This window comes from Rhinatrema bivittatum, chromosome 3, assembly GCF_901001135.1.
Source record: "Rhinatrema bivittatum chromosome 3, aRhiBiv1.1, whole genome shotgun sequence".
Classification (NCBI taxonomy): Eukaryota; Metazoa; Chordata; class Amphibia; order Gymnophiona; family Rhinatrematidae; genus Rhinatrema; species Rhinatrema bivittatum.
Genome location: NC_042617.1, coordinates 275,714,517 through 275,736,734, shown reverse-complemented (window position 1 = coordinate 275,736,734; position 22,218 = coordinate 275,714,517). Strand labels below are relative to the sequence as shown.

Genomic DNA, 22,218 nt, shown 5'->3' with positions numbered 1-22,218 from the left:
GAACGTGGGTTGGTATAGGTGAAGCCTCAGCTGGGTCTCCCAATCCTGTACCGCCTCCCGGCGACGAGGACCACTGGGGGCCGTCCCTCGGTGGTGGTTCCAGCTATCGTCCTGGCTCAAGTGTCCACAGCGCTAACAAAAGCATAGGGAACGTTGATGTTCTTGCCAGATTGTAGGTAGGCCTCAGATAGGTTAAAAACTCTCCTGATCGAACAGCCATTATCACGGAGCATAGGGTTTCCATGCAGAAATGAATCACTCGTAGAGTTCGGTTGACACTCGAGGTCCAGGATGGGGCGAAAGGAACCTTCCTTCTTGAATATGATGAAATAGATGGAATAACGCTCCATATTTTCTTGGGTCGCAGGTACTGGGATTATAGCCCTCATCCTGAGGAACCTTAACAGGATAGTCTCCACTGCCTGCTTCTTGTGCTGGGAGTTGCAAGGAGATGATATGAATATGTCCCGAGGAGTGCTGCGAAATTCCAGCGCATATCCTTCTCGTATGACCTCCAGTACCCATTTGTCCGAAGTGATCTTGAGCCACCACTGGTAAAAGAGGGACAGTCAACCCCCTATCTCCTCGTTCAGAGGATGGGTCGGCAAAACTTCACTGGGGGGTTCGGGATGAACCTGAGCCTGACTCCAAAAGGATTGAGACCTCCTAAAGGACAGAGACCTCTGAAATGTTGAGTTTCTGTAGGGGCGAAAGCATTGGGAGCCCCTGTATTGACATCTTATGTGTGAGAGGGCACTGTAACTGCTTTCTCTTATCTTCTGGTGGCCGGGGTACTGGAGATTCACCCCATTTATTGGCCATCTTTTCCAATTCGCTTCTGAAGAGGAGTGATCCTTTAAAGAGCATCTTTGTGAGATTTGCTTTGGAGGTTGCATTTGCTGACCAATTCCACAGCCATAACTGTCTTCTGGCTGCCACCACTGAGGCCACTCCTCTGGCCGAGGTACAAACTAGGTCCGAGACCGCATCAGCTAAAAGAGTGGCTGCGGGTTCCATAACTGCTCTGGAATTTGCACCTGAGTCATCCACCTCCCAAAAGAGGAGTAGGCACAACAAGAAGCAATCTGTAAGGTCACTGCTATTGTGTCAAAGGCCTGTTTAAGGATGGACTCCATCCTTTTAGGCCGCTCATCCCTCCACTCGGATAGTTGTTCGCTTGGAGACGGCACAGACCAGCACATCCACTTTAGGTAAACACAAACGTTCTCTCACTGCCAGATCCAGTGGGTATAGAGCTTCTAACGCTCGGCCACCTTTAAAACTTGCTTCTGGGGCATCCCATTCCAGGTCAATCAACTCCTGGCTGGCTTCCAGTATTGAAAAGTAGCAAAGACTTTCTGTAGGGAAATCAGAATGGGATTCTACTTTGGTTCCAACATAGAGACCGCCCCAGGAACTCCCAAACCTCTTCAAGGTCTGGGAAATCAGGGCTGGCAAGTCGTCTCTATGGAAAAACTGTAACATGGTACAGTACGGTTCTAATCCAGGGGGAGTTTTCCCATCTTCCAAAGAATCTGGATCCTCTTCTTCGTCCATGTCACAAAAAACTTAAGCGTACAGTACCATTTGTGTGCAAAGGTAAGCATGCGGCCACTGTGGCATCGCTTAACGTGGACGCACTGATAAAAAGGCCAGACTGTGCATCCAAAAACTGGGCGCACAACCTGGAAGCGCAGGTTGTGCGCCAGACCGACAATCTTATAGGAGGGCAGCCTTAGAAAGCGCGCAAAATGCTGTTGCGGACTACCACGCAGCGAGCAGTGAAAAGCCTCGGAGCAGGGCCTAGCCTAAGGAGGCTGCTCAAGCCACCAGCCTGCCCATGTCCCTCCATCTCCCACCAGAGTGGGATGACTGTCAGAATGATGCGCCAAGCACAGGGACTGGAGGAAGGAGAAAGCCCTACACATCAAAAACCTCCTTCTAAGTCTCTGTATAATTTATTTATTTTTAAATTTACCAGCGCTCAGCCTTACCTGGCTGAGTACACAGACTGTCTCCGGCTGTAGGGGGGAAGAGGGCATGTGCCGTCACTGCCGTGCTCGGCTTTCTGCACCTGCTGCCTTTCAGCTGCTCAAGCAGCTAAGTCCATGCTGGCTGAAAACCAGCTAGCAGACCAAGGCATTTCTCAGAGGGACCACAAAAACCACCTCAGAAATTCTCAACTGTGGGAGGGACCAACTTGGTATCACCGCAGGAGAGCGGAGCAAATTTCCTTAATTCTCCTTTTCTTTAAAATGAAGCAATCCCCAGTAGGGAGATGCATGTCCATCATCTGCTGGAGATAGAGAATACTGGCAGGCTGTCGTCACTACAGGGGTATATGTACTATGATGTCAGTTTGCTCAGTCTCCATCTGCTGGTAGAGGTTCATGGCCCACTTGTTCTGGATTCATCTGACTGGACGCTAAGAAAGTGCCCTGCTGCTCAAACATTTAGAAAAGAATAGAAGCTGCTTAGAGTAAACCACTGGTTTGGTCAGGTCACTGAGGAATGAAAATAGTATAACTGCATGAAAAGTTAAATAGCTAGAAACATTGAAGAAAAACATGTGAATTCTTCCTGAAGGGGCTTGAAAAGACTTAACAGAAAGTATTCAGTCTCTGGTTTTTTTGCATTTTTAACAAAGAACCAAGCCTATTTAATTCAAGGTTGGACTGAATCATCTAGAATTAAACCAAGCATGCAATATACAAAGTCTCTGAAAAGGGTCTTGGATGAGCATATAAAATATCTGAGGAAACTATATTACATCCAGCCACTGATGATTCTGGCTAAGAGGCATGCAGGAGTGACTTCTGCCATGACAATATCCCACCTAGCAGGCTTTGGCTGTGGTATAAAGCAAGATCTGTGCAGTGGCACCTATCATTTTCTCATCTACCTGATCTTGATGATCAAAGAAGGTGTGAACGCAGGTCCTAGAAGCGGCATCCCAAACTTTTACACTTTTATCCGATGAACTGTGGAAAAGAAGGAAGATGACTGCATGACTCAACCGTGTAACCCAGCACAATAAATTCGAAGCAAAAAAAAAAAGATCATAAGGCTTATGTTGCAACAATAGAATGATGATCTCAAAATATATTTCATGACAACCCTACAAACGCAAACCATAACTAACATCAACACTTTTTTATAGGGACATCAAATCGATCACAAAGCACTCACTGAAAATGGCAGTACCTGCTTACACCCAATAAGGTTTTTGTGCAAGCCGCTATAATATAGTGAAAAATCTTTAAAATGCTTTCAAAAAGTTTTCAATTATTTAAAACATAAGCATTTAGTGTATACAGCTCCTGGCACACTGTGTGGGAGGAAGTAACATGCTGGTGTACCTATGGAGGAAACGTCTTGACATTCATGAATAACATTTGTGATATATATGATCAAGTGGAACGAATGATTACGCATATACAGTAAAATTGTTTTTGAAAGTTGAAAAGTACTTTTTGGTTTGCATTTTTTAACACTAATTTGCTCAAAGTTTTCGATAAATGTTTTTTGGTGTGTCATGATTGATTACAATCTAGTGTTCTCTATGCACCTATGCTGTTTTAGTAGGGGGTTCTGAGGGAGTATGAATGCATCTTTTTTATTATTCACAGTATTTGCACTGGAGGCTTATTTTAATATTATATACATCGCTAGAATAGGAAAATTGGTTCTTACCTGATAATTTTCATTCCTGTAATACCACATATCAGTCCAGGCAAGTGGGGTTTGCCTCCCTACCAGCAGAGAGAGTCAGAGAAACAAAACTTTGAGGCACTGCTACATAACAGAGTGCCACCTGCAGTCCCCTCAGTACTGACCTGTACCCAAGCCAAGGTGTAACCCCCCAAACCCCTTTCTCGGGCCAACATGGAAAACCATAGCGTTGTAAAACCCCAAAAACTGAAGCCCAAAACATTCTCAAAAACTAAACCTGAAAAACCCAAGCCATGATCAACAACTGCCCAATTACCCTGAAAGGCAAACCAACTTGAACCACCAGTTGGCAAAAAACAGTCTTTCGGCAGCGACGGGATGGGTCTCAGACTGATCTGTGGTATTACAGGAACGAAATTAGCAGATAAGAACAAATTTTCCTTTCCTGAACATACCCGTATCAGTCCAGACAAGTAGGATGTACCAAAGCACCCCTAGACTGGGCGGGAACCCAAAAGACCTACATGCAGAACACTCATCAAAGAACGCTTCTTCCTGCTCCCTCACATCCATGCCGTAATGTCTGGCGAAAGAATGCAACGAGAACCACACCGCAGCGTTATAAATCTCCTGAGGCGACAGCAATTGACATTCTGCCCAGGAAGTGGCTAGCGATCTTGTGGAGTGTGCCTTCAGCCCCGCTGGAAGTTGACGGCCCTTACAAACATAGGCCGTGCAAACAGCCGCTTTCAACCAATGGGAAATGCTAACCTTTGAGGCCTTCTCTCCTTTCTTCTTGCCCCCATACAAGACAAAAAGATTATCAGAGCACCGGAACTATTTGACAGCTCCAGATAATGCAACAGAGTTCTCCTCACATCCAAAAGATACAGATCCCTGCCCCTAGGGGAATCCTTAGACCACTCCAGAAAAGCCAGAAGGTCTACTGATTGATTGATTAGACCAAAAAGAGGGGACCGTCCGCAAGGAAACCCAGTCATGGGAAATCCACAGAAAGGGATTCTTGCAAGACAGACAGAGCCTGTATCTCCGAAACCTGTCTGGCCGAACAGAAGGCCACCAGGAACACTGCCTTCAGAGTCGCTCTCCTCAAAGGCTCAAATTTATTTATTTATTTGATGAGTTTTATATACCATCATTTGGTAGCCCCACACAAAACTGCAGGACCAAATTAAGGCTCCAAACTGGGCATAACCTACGGACTGTAAGTCGCAAATGCTTAATCTCTTTTAAGAAACGAACCACATCCGGATGCAAGGCCAAAAACCTACCTCGCCCTTTGCCCCTAAAAGAGCCCAAAGCTGACACCTGAATGCGAATGGAACTATAGGCGAGACCCTTAGACAAGCCCTGTTGCACAGATTCCAAGATGAGAGGAACCTCCACTAACAGGTGATGCACCTGTCTCTGAAATCACGAAGACTCAAACGCCCTCCAGACCTGAATATATGCCAAAATGACAGGTTGACAAGCCTGGAGAAACGTGGAGATAATCTGCTCTGAATAACCTTCCAGGCGCAGCCGCCTTCTCTCAAAAACCAAGCCGCGAAACAAAAGTGATCCTCTTGATCTGAAAATATGGGCCCCCGAGGCAGCAACTTTGGTAGACGAGACAGCCGAAGGGATCCAACCACCGCCAGCTACACCAGATCTGCAAACCATGGACACCGCGGTCACTCGGGTGCTACCAACATCATGAACTGGGATATGCCTCTATACGCCTCAGAATTTGACCGACCAGAGGCCAAGAAGGAAACACATACAACAGGACCCATGCAATGGCCAAGGGCACACTACAGCAACCAGGCCCACCGAATTGACCTCTCTTCTGGGATTGAGAAACCTCTCTGTCTTTGCAATGAACCGTGTCGCCATGAGGCCCAGCTGGGGAACACCCCACCAGGCACAAATGTGGTTCCAAGCCTTGTGGGACAACTCCCCTTCCCCTGGGTCCAGTTGCTGCCTGCTGAGCAAGTCTGCCTGTTAGTTTCCTGCCCCTGCAACATGCAAGGCCACTATGCCCTCGAAATGGTGCACTGCCCACACGAACAAATGCCGTGCCTCCAGAGCTACCATACAACTATTCATCCCGCCTTGATGGTTGATGTACGCCACCATTGTCGCATTGTCCAAAAACACGCAAACCTGCATCCATGGTGACCACCACCCAGGCCCGGGGTTTCAGGTCCATTCCCTTCATCAGATTGCGCTGAGACTGCCACCAATAGAGACTAGACCTGGATTCTTGCAACCAGGGGCAACAGCAGAAGATATTTACCCGACAACAGGTCCCACCTGGACAACAGAGTGCGCTGTAGAGATTCATGTGCACAAACACCCATGGAATCAAATCTAACGTAGATGCCATGGAACCGAGCACTTGAAAGTAATCCCAAGCCGTTGGCAACATAAGACGAAGTAGGCATGTCACCTGTGCCTGTAACCTCCTCACTCTGTCTTCCGACAAGAATGCCCTGCCCTTCCTTGTATCAAATAGAGCCCCCAGATACTCCAAGAATTGGGTCAGAACCAGATAGCTCTTTGACATATTTATGACCCAACCTAGTAATTGCATGGTGTTCATCACCCACCGAAGCTACCTCTCGCTCTCCTCCTCCGACTTTACTTGAATGAGTCAATTGTCCAGGAACGATGAACCAGAACTCCTTCCTTGCGTAGGGCCACAGCCACCACCACCATCATCTTGATGAAGGTTCGTGGCACTGTCGCCAGTCTGAAAGGAAGGGCCCAAAACAGAAAATGCTGACCCAGCACTATGAAAAGAAGAAACTTCTGATGGTCCATCCAAATCAGAATATAAAGATACACCTTCGACAAGTCCAGGGGCGCAAGGAGCTCTCCTTTGTGGACTGCTGCTACAACCATGCGCAGTGTCCCCATATGAAAACTCGGCACTCCTCCAACGGCTTCCAGGGAAGAGTGGACTGGTCCTCCTTTATTGGGAGGTTTTACGTCCTGCGGCCCCCTGGCTGGTATCTCTGGAAGGCCTACATGACCCCTGAAAGGACTGCTGCCTTCCAGAACCTTGTTTCTGCATCGAGACGGAACAATTCCTATTGGAGCAAAACATCCTCATCTCTTGAAAGTGAAACGTGGTGGAAAGCTCTTCTTGATGGTCTTCTTATCCTCGGGCAACTTGTTCCCTTTCGATTCCTCCCAAATGTTTCATCAGCTGTTCCAGATCTTCTCCAAACAACAGCTTCCCTTTAAAGGGGGGATTACACAGCTGCGCTTTACACTTCACATCCACCGCCCTATTGTGCCACCCCTGCCTCCAACTGAGCTGCATGGTTGGCTTCAGCAGGAGCCACTGATGTCTGCTCCTGTGCCTCCTGGACCCAGAACAAACAAGCTCTCTGCATCAGACTAGCACAGAACTGCGGCTTGAAGGCTCAATGCCGATACCTCAATCTCTTCAGCAGGATTTCCAGCTTCCAATCCAGGACATCCTTCAGTGCTGCCAACCCTGCCACGGGAAAGGTCGTTGTCTTGGTTATTGCAGACACCGCCACATCCAGACAGCACCAGGGTCTCTTCCGGCTGGGGATACAACTTAGCCATAGCCCTGGCCACTTTCAGCCCTGCCTCAGGAGACTCCCACTCCTGGGTCCACTAACTTCATTTTCTTTGGCAAAGGAAAAACCTATGGTGGGCCACACAGGCTGTCTAACACTGGGTGCACCTACTCATTATCAGAATCCTCCTGTGTAAACTTGATCCCTAGGGTCCTCCAACACGTGGGGAATGAGGGGCCACAGTTCCTCCATACGGAATAATCTCACAACCCTTGGGTCATCTCCTTCCGCAACAGGAACCTCCACCACATCAGGTTCACTATCCGCTGGAGCACTCACAGGATCAACTCCCAGATCATCTTGCGGGCCCTCCTGGAGATCTTCATCCTCAAAGTCCTCAGAGGTCTCTCCATCTTCCCCCGACGGACGACCCAGACCTAGGAGCCGAAGAATCCCCCCTGGATCTAGGCTACACACCTGCCCTAGGCTTCTCAGACAAGTGCTGGGACTTCTGGGTGACCGGATGCTTACTTGCTGCCTCCCTTTTTGCCAGATAGGCCTTATGAAGCAGCAGTTCAAAATCCGTGGAAAATTCCTCATACCCACTGGAGCTATTTTCCACTGTGGCCTCTGGCTCCCCTGCCCATTTCTCCATCTTTTACGGAGAGAGTGGGGGAGGGGAGTCCCTAAATTCCCTAGCAACAGCATGCCTCCTGCCATGTGGAAACAACATAACCACCATCTCTCCTCTGACCCCCCCGCCCCCCAGGTCTGCAGAATAGGGCCTGAAGAATGTGTGCTGGGGCCACTGCCCGAGATCTCTGTGGAGGTCCCTGCACTTTTGGAGGCACAGCTGGCGCACAAAGAGCTCCATCGAGGCACGATTTTCTCACCCCACAGGCCCAACATTTTCCCATGCTCTTGGGAGGCGCCATGCTTCTTCTGAGGCCTGTAGCAAAACTACCCCCCCCCCCCCCTCAAGAGCTGCAGCGCTGCTGTCGATGCTGCCCGGGCCCCTGGTGCTGAAGGCAAGTTGTGCGCTTCCCCTCTCACCCTAGGCAATGGTCTCAACACTGAGACACAGCCAGCAATGGTTACACTGCCAAGATACAGTCGAGCAAACAGCCCTGCTTTCCTAAGCTCCTTTGTTTTTGTTTTTTTTTTTTAAAGAAACAGCAATCAAGCAGCCCCAAGAAAAAGAAAGATATACTTTCCTGCTCCTGGCTGTCGGAGGAGGGTGAGAAGGCCTCAGAGGGAACCAGGAACCATGGCTTTCACTCCCTCTGGAAATTGAGGGCCGAGCCAGAACAGGGATTACCATCCCCACTGCTTGCTCTGCTCAACTCGAGGGATGGCCCACAAAGGAACCTAACACCACGGGGAGCACAAGACTTTACTAACTTCTTGAATTTCTTATATTTTCCTTTCTTTTTTTTTTTTTAATCTCTGGCCTGCAGGTTTGCACCTCTGCCATCTGCTGGAGTCAGAAAAATACTGAAGGACTGCAGGTGGCACTCTCGGTTAAGTAGCAGTGCCTGAAAAGTTTTTATTCTCTGCCTCCATCTGCTGGTAGAGATGCAAAACTAACTTGTCTGGACTGATCTGAGGTATTCCAGGAACAAAAATTAGCGGGTAAGAATCAAGTTTTCCTTTCTTTCCCCCATAGTTACAATTAAACACTTTCTTTTCATTGTGTTTAAGGTCTGGCAAAAAGAAATGTATTAAGAAAAAACAAAAAGAATTTGAGCATCAATGTCACTCTTCCCCTTCCTTGGGTTTCTACAGTATCTTTCATACTCCCTAAACTCTGATACTTTCCCATACTTTACAATTACATAAAATAAAGCAAAGAAAAGAAAATTCCTATTAGAGTGGGTTCTGGACTGGTCTGTCAGGACTAAAGGAAAGGAATTTAGCAGGTAAGAATCAATTTCACCTTCCTTCACGTCCTGCAGACCAGTCCAGACCAACAGGGATGTACTTGAGCAGCACTCTTCCCGGGCAGGAGTGTCCCAGGGCTGCTTTCATCACTCCATTGGCAAATGCCACATCCTTCTGTTCCTGGCAAGTTTAACCTATAGTGTTTAGTGAAGGAATGCAGCCAGGACCAAGTAGCTGCTTTCAGATATCTAGTGGTGAAACTGCCCCGGATTCTGCCCATTTTGCCGGTTGGGCCCTGGAGGAGTGTGCTTTGAGCCCCTCTGGCACTTTCTTCCCCTTAAGCATTTAAGCTAAAGCTATTGCTTCCTTAATCCATCTTGCAATAGAAGTCTTTGATGCTGCCTTCCCTTTACATGGCCCTGCATACAGCTCAAACAACCTATCCAACTTTATGAAGTAATTAGTGGCCTCCTGAAGCAAAGAAGGATCTTTCTTACATCAAGTCCTTTCGTGGGTGTCTTCCTGTTCACTCCCGCTTCTTCCTTAAATCCTGGCAGCACTACTGTCTCATTAATATGGAATTGTGATATCACCTTGGTATAAGAATGAGGGAACCGGTCTGATTGTGACCTTTTCTCTGGAGAACAATAAAATATGAGTCGCTGCAGAGCTTGTAGCTCTGAGATTCTTCTAGCTGAACAGATTGCTACCAGAAATACCGTTTCAAGTGTGAGATCTTTCACTGATGCCTGTTTGACTGGCTCAAAGGACGGCTGTGTCAGTGCTCTCAGCACCAGGTTTTCATCCCATGATGGCACCTGGTTTCTCCTAGGAGAGCATACTCAATTTGCTCCCTTTAAAAACCTACTTATGTCCTTGTGTGTGCCTACAGGGACCCCCCTTAACTTGGCTTCTGAAGCAGGCAATTGCTGCTCCTTGCACTTTTAAATAATTCACCGCTAAGCTTTTCTCCAGCACTACCTGCAGGAACTGCAAGATTACTGGCAATTCCACCTGTTCTCAAAGCATTTCCAAATTCTTGTATATGCACAAGAGGTGGAAGCTTTCTATGCTTCTAATAAGGTTAAGATTAATTGTCTTGAGTACCCTTTCTTCCACAATCTCTGTCTCTTAATAGCCAGGCCATAAGTGATAAGGGACTTGGGTCCTCCATGTACACTGAGTCCTGATGAAGCAGACCTACAACTAAGCTGAATTTTATTGGTTCCTCTGTGCTGCACCTAACATGATCTGCATACCAAGGACGTCTCGGCCAGTCCAGGGCCACCATCACTACCATTCCTGGATGACTCGCGATCTTTCTGAGTACCCTGGCCACCATCGTCCGTGACGGAAATATGTACAATAGTACCCCTTATGGCCAGCTCTGTGTCAATGAATCCATTTCCTTGGCAAGGCTGCTTCTTGACCTGCTGAAAAACTGCTCCACCTTTGTATTTTTGTGGGTTGTCATCAAGTCCCAAATGGGTCATCCCCATCTGATCGAAGGCAAATTCCGCCAGCTCTCATTCCCCTGGGTCCAGCTCTTGGTGACTTAAGAAATCTGCTTGAACATTGTCTGTTTCTACTATATGAGTTGCGGAGATGCTTGTAGCTGCTTATCTGCCCATTGCATCCTCAACTGGGCATCTTTTTGGGCCTGTTTGCACCTTGTATCTCTCCTTGCTTATTCACCTATGCCATTGCTCTGGCAATGTCTGAAACATCCTTACTGCTTTCCCTTGGAGTATTCCCTGAAATTCCACCAATGCCAGCCAGATTGCCCTTGTTTCCAGGGTATTTACTGACCATATACCTTACGCTAAATATGCTTCTCAATGCGCTCCCCATCCTTTTCTGCTGGCATCTGTGGCTACTGTTATCCACTGGGGAGTATCTAGGTCTACCTCTTTCTCCAGGTTGCTACTGGACTGCCACCAGTCCAGGCTGCCTCTTGCCTTTGCTGAAAACAGGAGCCGCTTGAAGTTTCCCTCCTGCGGTGACCATCTAGACAGGAGACTCTCTTGTAGGAATCTCATATTAGCCCTCCCCAGGGGACTACCTCTATAGTTGCTTCCATTGAGCCCAGAAGGTGTAAATATGCCCAGGCTGTATTGTTTTGGTTCTTCAGGATTGCTATGATCTGCTGCTGCAGCTTATAAATCTTCTGCTGTGGTAGAAACACTTTGCCTATTCTTGTATCGAATTGAGTCCCAAGGTGCATCAATTTTTGTGATGGCTGCATGTGGCTTCTGGCTTGGTACACTAGCCAGCAAAGGTCCTGTAATACCCAACTACCCTCTGAGTTGCTTGCACTCCATCCTGGAACAAGCTGGCTCTTATCAGCCAATCATCCAAGTATGGGTGAACGCAAATTCCCTCCTTGCAGAGGAACGCCGCTATTACCACCATCACCTTTGTAAAGGTTCTCTGTGCTGTTGCTAGCTCTAGCAGTAGCACCTTGAACTGAAAATGGCAACCTTATATCACAAACTGCTGATAGCTTTGCCTGATCACTATATGCAGGTATGCTTCTGTGAGGTCCAACAAGGATATGTAATAACCATCGTCAGTGACTCCATCCAAAAATGGGGTATATTCAGATACTTGTTTATGCCTTTTAGGTCTAGTACTGGTCGAAACATCCCTTCCTTGTTTGGTACAATAAAATATATCAAGTATCTTCCTCTTCCTTGCTCTTGCTTCAGTACAGGCACATTGCACTCAACTGAAATAACTTATATACCATCTTCCAGAACTCGTTTCTTTGAGCCCCTGAAAGGCGATCTGACATAACTTTCATGTATTGGAGCCTTCAGCTCTAATATGTATCCTTGGTGAACCACCTCTTATGATATGGATCCACTCCTCACAGAACTTTTGCAGGCGACAGCCCACCAGTGGGATCGAGGAGCGACTTCCATAATTGTCAGAAGGTCCTTTTCCCTGAAGATGCTCCTCTGAACTTACCCTGCCTACTGTCTCGAAAGTGCTGCGACCTCCCGGAAGACTTGGCCTTCTGTATGCCTGATTTTCCCGTCCATATCTGTCTGACATCATTTAGCCAAGGTTTTGAGCCAAGTCTTCCGGCATTTTCTGCAGCTTTGATTCTCCAAACTCTTTTACCATTTTGGACAGATCTTCACCAAATAACAGGTTCCCTTTAAATAGTAGCCTGGTCAACTTTGCTTTGGAGGCTGAATCTGCTGACCAGTTTCTTAGTCACAGCAATCACCTGGAGATGACCAACATAGTCACCTGTTTAGAAGAGATCCTTATGAGGTTATATAAGGTAATGCCAGAAAGGCTACCCAGATTCATGAGTACTTGGTCCAGGCCCATCTAGTCCTTTGTTGTCTGTCTCTGCTGTAACCAACAGGCCATTGCCATTGCCACATAGCCCCCGCATATTGCTGCTTGCAAGGCTACACTAGCTAGGTCAAAGGATCTTTTCATAGACTTATCCAGTTTACTATCCTGCCCATCTACAAAAATTGTAGTTCTCTTTGACAATGCTGCTAACACATCACCATGAAGTGTTCTAAAGAATTTCTCTCTTCTTTGCAGGGGATACAACTTTTCCATGGTTCTGAAATGTTTTAATGCCAGCTCTAGAGTCTCCCTCGCTGTTGCCATCGTATTCTGAATGGCACAATGCAGCACAAATGCTTTCACTGGCTTCTTCATGCCTGTAAGGATCAGGTTACCTTTCGTCATATCCTCCTTCACCTGTCTTTCCTTCAGCTGCAAAAAGTATTAGAGACTTTAGAAATAATACCACTACTAGAAGGGGTGCTATGATGCAAAAAAAGAGCGAGACATTTCATATCTGACTTATGTTACTATTAGATCTAAACTTTGAGAGGCTGAAACAGCGGCTAAACTAATTCAGCAACAGGACACTGACCTAAATACTAATGTAGATGCACAATATTGGAAATCCATACGGAAAGCTGCAAGAAGTATCTCTATTTGTAACAAGGGTCAAGAACTGCTTTATAAAGTACTAGCCGTTAAGCCCGTAAAAACGGGCTACATTTAAAAAAATATTTTTGGTCCATTTCCTTCCCACTCCCTCTCCCCTCACCTCACTCTCCCCCCTCTATTCTCCCTCCCTCTCACCTTCCCCCCTCCCTCTCCCCTCAGCTCACTCTCTCCCTCCCCCCTCCCCTCACTCACTCCCCCTCTCTCAATCCCCTCCCCTTTCAGCTCCTCCACAACCGGCAGGGTGTCTGTCCCTCCCTCCTTCGCGTGCGTCGTCGTCGCTGCCGCCGCTCCTGCTCATCGTCGTCACTTCTCTCGCTCCTGCTCGTCATCGTCGCCGCTGCTACTGCTCCTCCCGCTCCTCGCCACTGCCGCTCCTGCTCCTAAAGACCCAGCGCCATTTTTTTTTTTCGGGCACGCTCCGCTCTGACTGACGTGCTCGCCCACGCATGCGTGGTAGAGCTGCTCTCTACTGCGCATTTGCGGGCCGTCGGTCAGAGCCCATTTATAAGGTAGATTGTATCGCACATATCATACACCTGTGTTCTTTGCTAGATTTAACAATGTAAGTCAATTATGCTGAAGGGGATGTGGGATGATTGGAACAAATCTCTATATGTGGTGGGAATGTATTGAAACGCAGACGTTTTGGTTAGAAATTACAAACTGCATCTCCAGAATATGTAAACAACAGCTAACAGTAAATGTAACTTTGTATTTGTTGGGAAAATGGGCAAACAAATGGCAAATGAGGGGAAATAGGAAACCGGCTGGGCATTTGTTGCATGCGGCTCATCAAGGTAAATACGCCCCATTGAGATATGAAATTCGCTGAGATAGCCATGCTTGAAAAGCTGACATATGTTTCAGAATAAGATGGAATTATATAAACAGACTTGGGGCCCATACTGGACCTGGCATGGCAATGAAATAAGTAACTGATTCCTGAAGTCAGAAAGTATTGTTTGTATAGACAGAAGGATGAGCGAGGCGATTTGAATGAGACCCTCCGTTGTTTTTTTGATATGTGTCATTTATGCAATCTATCTGCAGTGTTATTCAACCTGTGTCAATCGATTAAGGTACGCTGTAGTTGTTGGTGCCTGTTTAAAAAAACTACAAATAAAAAGTTAAAAAAAAACAAAACCAAAAGCACTCATCTCCTACTGTGTAAACAGCCTAACTGCTGAGTCTTTGGTCTGGGAATGCAGTTCACCCACTTCTGGCTCTTCCTCCTAGTCTGATTCTCCTAAGGGAATGTCTTCTTCCCTTAGAGCAATGGCACCAGGGAGATATTCCCCAATTCCCAGTGTGCTCTCTTTGTGGAGGGACTTTCCTTCCTGCCCAGAGGGCCCTGGTGCCAAGGATACTGCTGCCTCTTTAGCTATAAATAGGCCGTGTGCATCTTCTTGATAAATTGCACTGAAAACTCTGGGCTATGCAACCCCTCCAAACTTGGGGGCCTCTGGCCTTCCTGCAATGGCTCCCATATAGGGGAAGATCTTTGTAGGCCTGATGCTCCCAGGAGCCCTTGTGCCAGCGGTAGGGATAGCGATGGGAACCACGAGGCTATGATCCAAATGTTCCTTTTCCTCTTGCGGGCTGCACTGCTCTTTTTTCCCCCGTCACAGGTCCTGCAAAAGGAGCCAGCAATACTTGGTGTGCACCAAGTCCCTCATCACCCACACTTCCTCCCCTTCTTCATACCTGCTCTCCAAGGGGGAGGGGAAGCATGGGAAGAATCTGCGGCAGACTTATGCAGCTTTGTTGCCACTGCTACTTCACAGGCTGGGAAATACAGAGGCCGATCCCCATTTGCCCTGGGGACAGGGAAGAGAAGAAACTGGTGGCCATTCCTGCACTCGATCCCCTGACTCGGCCCCAGCCTACTAGGGAGGAGTGCTACCCACTTCCTGGGCACTTAAACTTCGAGGCCCCATCCTGCTCGTCTTATTTTATTTTGCCAGACCATCCACCTACTATCTGCTGGAGACAGAGGGCTACCAACGCCTCCTCTGACTAGACCACATTATATAGAGAGGCAGTGTGAAGGCAAGGAACCGGTCCTCTGCCTCCATCTGCTGGTAGGTGGGAAAACCCGTTGATCTGGACTGGTCGTCTGCAGGACATAAAGGAAAGAAGCATTATAGGGGTGAAGGATGATGAGAACACACAGGAATATAAGCTGGTGGAGGAGGGAATGAGAGACAAAGAAAAGGCATGAAAGTGCAGAAGAGAGGAAAACTGAGTGGAACAAGTAGGTAAGAGCTGAAAGATGTGAGAGGTGATGGAAGCTGATGAGAAAGATGAAGAAAATGAGGGAGAAAGGAAGAGAAAGACAGAGCTCTGGTTCCTGGTGTCGGTAGGTGGTAGAAAGTGCATATGGGGATTGGAAAGGTAAGAAACAACATACGAAGTCCCCATCCCCAGCACACTTGCAAAGTTGTGTGTGCAACAGTAGTGTACATCCCACTCTCTCATCCCCTAAAATATTACACGGAACACTGGAGGGGGTGGCTTCCTACCCCTGCCGCTCACAGCTGAAATTATGTCCCCAAGAGTGCACACCCAGAAAATATCAGAGGGAACATTGCTCCTCATACTGTTGAACTGGATTACAGGTCAGTGCCAGTGTGCAAACCTCATGTGCACAAAGTGTGACAGGAGCAAAAAAAAAAAAAAAAAAAGGGGTGGAAGGGAACCCTGTGTTCCCGGGGAAGTTCCACTAGTCTCTCCCATCAGGCTACACAACAGTGCAGCAGACAACTGAGAGTCCGTCAAAACTGCTATAGATTTTCTCCTTAATTCTCCAACAATCAAAACAAAATAGAATACCTGGAAACAAAATGGATGTTGTCAGGGCAGAAAGCCACGTTTAATACCCAGGAGGCATGGCCACTTAATGTGCCTGCTAGATTGGCATGTTGTCTATGAGAAAAAAAAAAAAAAAGGACAACATTAAGTTTAAAGGAGGGTGAAACAAATCACAAAAACTGCTTTGCAAATATCTCTCTCGCCATGGCTTTACAATACATTATTATTTACAGTTCACTGCTATACAAACAGACTTGTATTCCCGCCACAATGAACTATATATACCTAGTGAAAAATTCTTTGAGTTAACCGCAAACTTATGTATTATTTTTTTAATCATTTCATGACTGTTGTAACAAGGAGCATGGTTCCCTGGTAGTCACCACCCAAGAAATGATCTCCTGTGTCAGAAAGCAAAACCGTTTTTCTAGCTGGTTAATAGGTGGGGACAAAAAGCAGTCCTTGGACCCAGTAATGCCAATTCAGCAGCAACCTGAGCCCTGACCATCATCACATATGGCAACACAGTGACAGATCAGCCTTCTCTGCACTGATTTATTTTTCATTTCTAAAATTTGAGACAGGTTACTTCCTCCCCTACAACAGTGGATAGAGCATATTTTATAAAGAAAAGAAAAGCTAATAAATACATCCAGCCCAAAAACCTATTAAAATGTTAACTTTTTTTTCCTGTCCTATAATGACAGTAATGGTGAGGCCACATATAACCGGCTAACTTTAACCCTAACCGGCCACCGGTTGAATATGACCTGTTAGGCCCTAAAGTGATCCAGCCTCATGTGGCTGGATAAACTAACAACTTATCTGGATATCTTCAAAGATATCCGGGTAAATAGCGCACCTTAAAAAAAAATATATATATTGTCATGGGCCTCCCAGTCTGATGCCCACCTCCACCCCCCACCACCTTGCTGACCCAGCAAACTACCTCAACCTTAAAAAAAAAAAAAAAAAAAAAGGCAAGCATTTAAAGTTACAAATAAGGATGGCTGCCAGCCCGGGCCTCCCCCTCCACTAAAAAAAAATCTTCAAATTACCCCTTCCGCCCCCCCTCCCTCCCAAACAGCCAGGTAAGTAACTAATTATCCAACTAACCTAGCCAGGTAAACCCAATATTTAGCTAAGTTAGCCAGATAAATGAACGCTTCCCTAGAACACTGCAGTAACGCCACATTTATATCCAGCTATATTTTTACTGGATAAGTGGTTGAAATTCCCAAAAGCAGCCATATATAGCTGGATAACTGAAAAGTTATCTGTCCAAATGACTTTTGACTATCTACCACAGTATCTTTACCCTACACATTTCATAGATGCCTGGATTTTACTGAAAAGGTCAGTAGTATTTAGGGAAATTGGCCTAAAGTAACTACAACTTACACATCATAAATCTTGATGTATCCATCATCAGAAGCAGTGACCAGCAACTGAGAGTCGGGGGAGAATGTCAGTGACCTGATGGGCATTGCATGTCCTGGGGCACAGAGGAGAAAAGGCAGAAGGGCTGTAACACATGGACAAGCTGTGCACAACCGTGTCACTGCAATGCTTAGCAACAGAATAATCAGATCAGCATAATCTCAATCTAAAAACTACCCAATTATAGACATCAGCTCAAAAAAGAACACCGATTCACTCACTGCATCTGGATCAACAGTTCACTTATGCCTACCTTCCAGCGTGTGCAGAAGTTTTCCGGTTGCAATATCAAAAATATTGATAATTCCATCGATTGCACCACTGGCCAAATATTTTCCATCTGGGCTCTGCAATGACATAACTTAAAGAGATAAATTACCCATGAAGTATTAAGTATATTACTCAATCTATAAAACAACTAGGGCCCACAGAAAACCCTTATCTATGCACTAAAAATTATACTTCATTAACAATTATAATCCTAAATGCATTTCTGGTACTCTCTCATCTGCATGCTATACAATGCCACTTATGACATCTGCTTTTATATTTATTTATTTATTTATTTATTTATTGGAGATTTTTTATATACCACGGTACGTAAAGGTCTACATCACCTCGGTTTACAGAAAACAATAACATAGCACAATGCTTTACATGATATCAGCAGTCTTCCCTCCTGACTGCTGAAGAAGCAATATTACACATAAAACATCTGCCAATTAGCCTTCCCTACAAACCCTAGGGAGAAGAGTTCATCACTGTGGAATCCTGTACTTGGATAAAAGAAGAAGTCCTTACATAAGCAATGCTAAGGATAAACTTCCCTCTAGTGTCCAAGGAATATTCTTTTTTCCCAGTCTCAACACCAAAAATGTTCACTTTGCCCACGTGGCTTCCTGTAGCCAAATACTGAGAATCGGGTGAAAAAGCCAGTGACCAGGCATCAACTGTAAAGCAAAGAGTAGACGTCAGTACAAAAAAAAAAGGGTCTGCTTATTCCATGCAGAGAACAGGCAAGAAAGGCTGCAGGGTACAAAGAAGTCTCACCAGGGCCAGCATCGATGGATTTGATCTGCTTGCCGTTTTCCAAATCCCAAAGGCGAATGTGGGCATCAAGAGAGCTGGAGGCTGCAATGCTCCCCATGCGATTAACATCTACACATACCACCCCCAGCTGATGACCTTCTAGAGTCCAGCGCAGATCTAAGCGCTCATCCGTCCTTCCAGGAAGAATAACAAGAGTCAGGAGCATGCGCCAGTCAGCTGGGAATCAGGCTGCGACATCACAAGAATTAGGCAAGACCATGACTACACAGGAAGGTTTCCATGACATGCTTTGTCGGAACAGCATCTATGCATGCATCCGATGATAATAATAATTGCATGGGGAGAGACTTTGTGTGCAAGTAATTATTGTCATTAACAAATGAACTACTGACTCACCATTTCCAGACCTTGACCAGATCGTCTAACGAACCCGTGATGACGGTCTCCGAGCCATCCCTCTCGTTCCTTTTCCAGGCCACAGACCAGATGGCATCATCATGAGCTATGCAGAAATGAAATGATATATAAAAACCTATGTTGTAACAATATTATTAGCAATGTAGCATTTGTATACAGACAATTCTTCCCCCCCCACACTCGCCAACAGTATGGAGCAATGGGCAAAAAGTGTAAACAGTTTGGTCTTTAATCTAGCCAAAGTGGCCAGAGCAGCAAAATACCCCAATGAGGTATCATGCTAGCATGTGCTTTTCTAAGGGATTGCCATTGGCAAAATACACACCTGCATTAGACAAGGACAGACAATGTGAAAAATATTGGTGTCATAAGGCTAGGGCCAGTTAGGCCCCTGAAAAATTGAACCACTGACTAAGCTGTATAAATAGTGAATATATAGTTTATTAAACCTTTTGGCTTCTCTTCTCTGTTTTCTCTGGAAAAAACTAAATCACTGAATTGTGTATGCTATTGAATCTCCGGAGCCCACATTCCACTGACCTTTTTTTTGAGCTAGCACCTAGCAGGGCCCCACTGCCTTAGGACTGGAATGCATGGGAAAGGAAACATAGAAATGACAGCAGAAGACGACCAAATGTTCCATCCAGTCTGCCCAGCAAGCTTTCACCTTTTTTCTTCCCCATACTTATCTGTTACTCTTGTGACTTTTTTGTTCTATTTCCCTTCCACCCCTGCCATCGATCTATTTCAGTAGTGCTGGAGATGCATCTAAGTAAAGTATCTAGCTAAATGGTTAGGGATATCAGTGCTGGAGGTGCATCTAAGTGTAGTATCTAGCTAATTGGTTAGGGGTAGTAACCGCAGTCATAGCAAGCTATTTCCACGCATGTTTATCCAGCCTGTACACAGCATGATTTAACTGAATATTGGCAGGAACAAAAAAAAAAAAAAAAAAAATCAGACAAAGAACAAGATACTCTATATAAACCATCTCACAAGAGAAATGCTTTTGCAATGGTGATAACAGATGACATTCAATGACCTACGCCAAGCCCAGCCTGCTGAGTCTCTGAAATTGACTGTTCCATGACAGCTTCACGAGACAATCTCAGGGAAATGAGTAGATTTGGTTTCATACTGTAAATATATATTATGTTTATTTTCTGGGAGACTTTTTTTCATTTATTAAAATTTATTGATCGCCTAACACAGAATAGGCCTAGGCGATGAACAAAAATACATACATAATAAAAATAATAATAAACATTGGAACAGTCCTGTGAAACAATTACAAAGAGTATCTTTTCATTTGGACTGTGATTCAACTGTATCCCCTTTTTAATGAAGGTATCTTCCACATGATATTTAAAGATCCAGCCATCCGAGCCTAGCTAGCTTCGGTTTAGGTTCCCGCATACCTTGACAATGGAAGGAAGGCTCCGGTAAGCTCCGTTCTGGTAACAATCTCTTCCTTTGTTATTGTTGTTAAACAAGGTAAACATTGTGACGTGTTTTAACATTACTTTTTGTAGATATTATTTAAGAACATCTATGTTAAATTGCATAAACACTTGCTTTAACTGAGGAATTGAATGTATTGGCTATACTGACGCTGTGAGTAAATAATTCAGATATACAATTTTCATTCTTATGTAGTTTTTTCATTATTTTCTATGTGGACCTTAAATGTTCTTTGCATTTTGTAGAGATTATTTTGACAAAGTATATAGCCCCTGCGTGCTCGTGAGGGACCTCTGGTGGTAAGAAGGCTGCACAGCAGCCATAGTCGTAACACTACCCCCCTCTCGTGACAGTGGAGGAGTAGGACGTGTTCCTGCTGAGCTCCATGTTCCCTCCCTCCAGAGAGCCTCTATTTTCATATTCTTTTTTTGCGCCCAGCTTACCTACAAAAGAAGGACACAACTCTCCTCGTCTTAACAAACATAACATTTTTTCACCTTTCCAGTCCTAACTCAAAGTGGATGGCAACGAAACCCGCAAGACGCGACCTTGACAAATACCGGCATACTGATCACAAAATGGCCACGACTGCCAATACCCCGCCATCCCCGGAGTCCCAAGACAAGAAGGTAACAGTTGGTTGAAGCAGTAGTGACAGCTTTGGACTCTAAATTTGATAAACTTTACCAAAAATTTGACCAGATGAACCAGATACAGACAGGATTACAGGAAGCTGAAACGCGCATAACAACAGCGGGGGAACAAGTTACGCAGCTTGAACAACAGTTGACCGACGTGCGAGCTGAATCAGAGAAGCAAGCGAAAAAACTAGATGACCTGGAAAACAGGTCTCGCAGAGGGAATCTAAGATTTATTGGATTCCCAGAATCAATTCGCTAAGTGGACTTAGCGAAACTGTTGGAATCTTGGCTACCGCGTGCTTTGGAACTTCACACTAATCATGGAGACCTATGAGTAGAACGAGCACATCAAAGCCTCGTCCAGTTATCACAAAATTCCTCAACTCCACGCACAAAATGAATGTTTTACTAGCCCACAGGAAACGACGCACCCTGGAATACGAAGGCTCCTCGATCTTAATCTTTCAAGACTATTTGGCCTTGGTAGCGGCGCAACTAAAGGCCTTTACTCTGGTTTGCGCAAAGCCGACACAGAACAAAATTACCTTCGTATTGCAGTTTCCTGCGCGCCTTCGGATTACATGGCAAAATGAGAACTGCATTTTTGAGTCCGTCGAAGCAGCACAGCAATTTGTGCCACCCTGGAGATACAATCTGGGGAGTGATCGGTGCCTAACTTAGAGAAATCCTTTTTTACATCTTACATTAGCCCGGCTCATTATTGTTAGAAAGAAGGAAATGGGAACGGTTTCTTGCCAGGCTACTCCTCACCACGGCGCTCCAACCCTGGAATTACTACCTTTACTGTGGAAAGGTCTCCACAGTAGAGGGGACACTGATATTCCTTTCCAGTTTACTCAACGGGAGTGGTGTTGTGGCTAACGTTTGGACCCTAGTGCATGGCCACTCCTGCGGGAGCCACTGGACCCAGTGATCGGCTTCTTTAATTTTTTGGTGAGTCCCTCTTCACACTGATGAGCAAGGCCGACATGGTGCTACTCACTACATCCAGATGGCCACTCTGCTAAGTTGGAATGAAAGCCACCCCGCAAGGATCCCCTCTAGAGACATTTAAGTACTTTTGGATTTGGTTGAGGTCGGGTAGTCGACTCCAACTTTTTGGAAACTATTGAAACATAATCACTTGTTTGTTGGAGGATTGTCTTTCTTTATTTTTTCTTTTTCTCTTTCTTTCTGCTTTCTCTTCTCTTGTTCTTTTCCACCTCTTTTTTTCTTTTGCTCTCTCTTGCTTTCAGTTATTCTCTGGAGGGAGAGAATGTTTCAAGCAGGAGGGTGACCAT

The 22,218-nt window shown here is 45.7% G+C and overlaps 1 protein-coding gene across 4 annotated transcripts in view; it reads right to left on the bottom strand.

Annotated features, from left to right (window-relative positions):
- Positions 1-22,218, bottom strand: part of WDR61 (WD repeat domain 61) — a 43,208-nt gene that overhangs the window by 5,193 nt on the left and 15,797 nt on the right. For all 4 annotated transcript variants that reach the window (XM_029594697.1, XM_029594700.1, XM_029594698.1 and 1 more), the window contains 7 exons: positions 18,795-18,900; positions 18,399-18,571; positions 18,150-18,298; positions 17,602-17,695; positions 17,310-17,403; positions 15,930-16,022; positions 2,903-2,981 (listed from right to left, as the gene is read on the bottom strand). In XM_029594697.1, the coding sequence (XP_029450557.1) occupies positions 2,903-2,981; positions 15,930-16,022; positions 17,310-17,403; positions 17,602-17,695; positions 18,150-18,298; positions 18,399-18,571; positions 18,795-18,900 (788 nt within the window). The remainder of the gene's footprint in view (positions 1-2,902; positions 2,982-15,929; positions 16,023-17,309; positions 17,404-17,601; positions 17,696-18,149; positions 18,299-18,398; positions 18,572-18,794; positions 18,901-22,218) is intronic.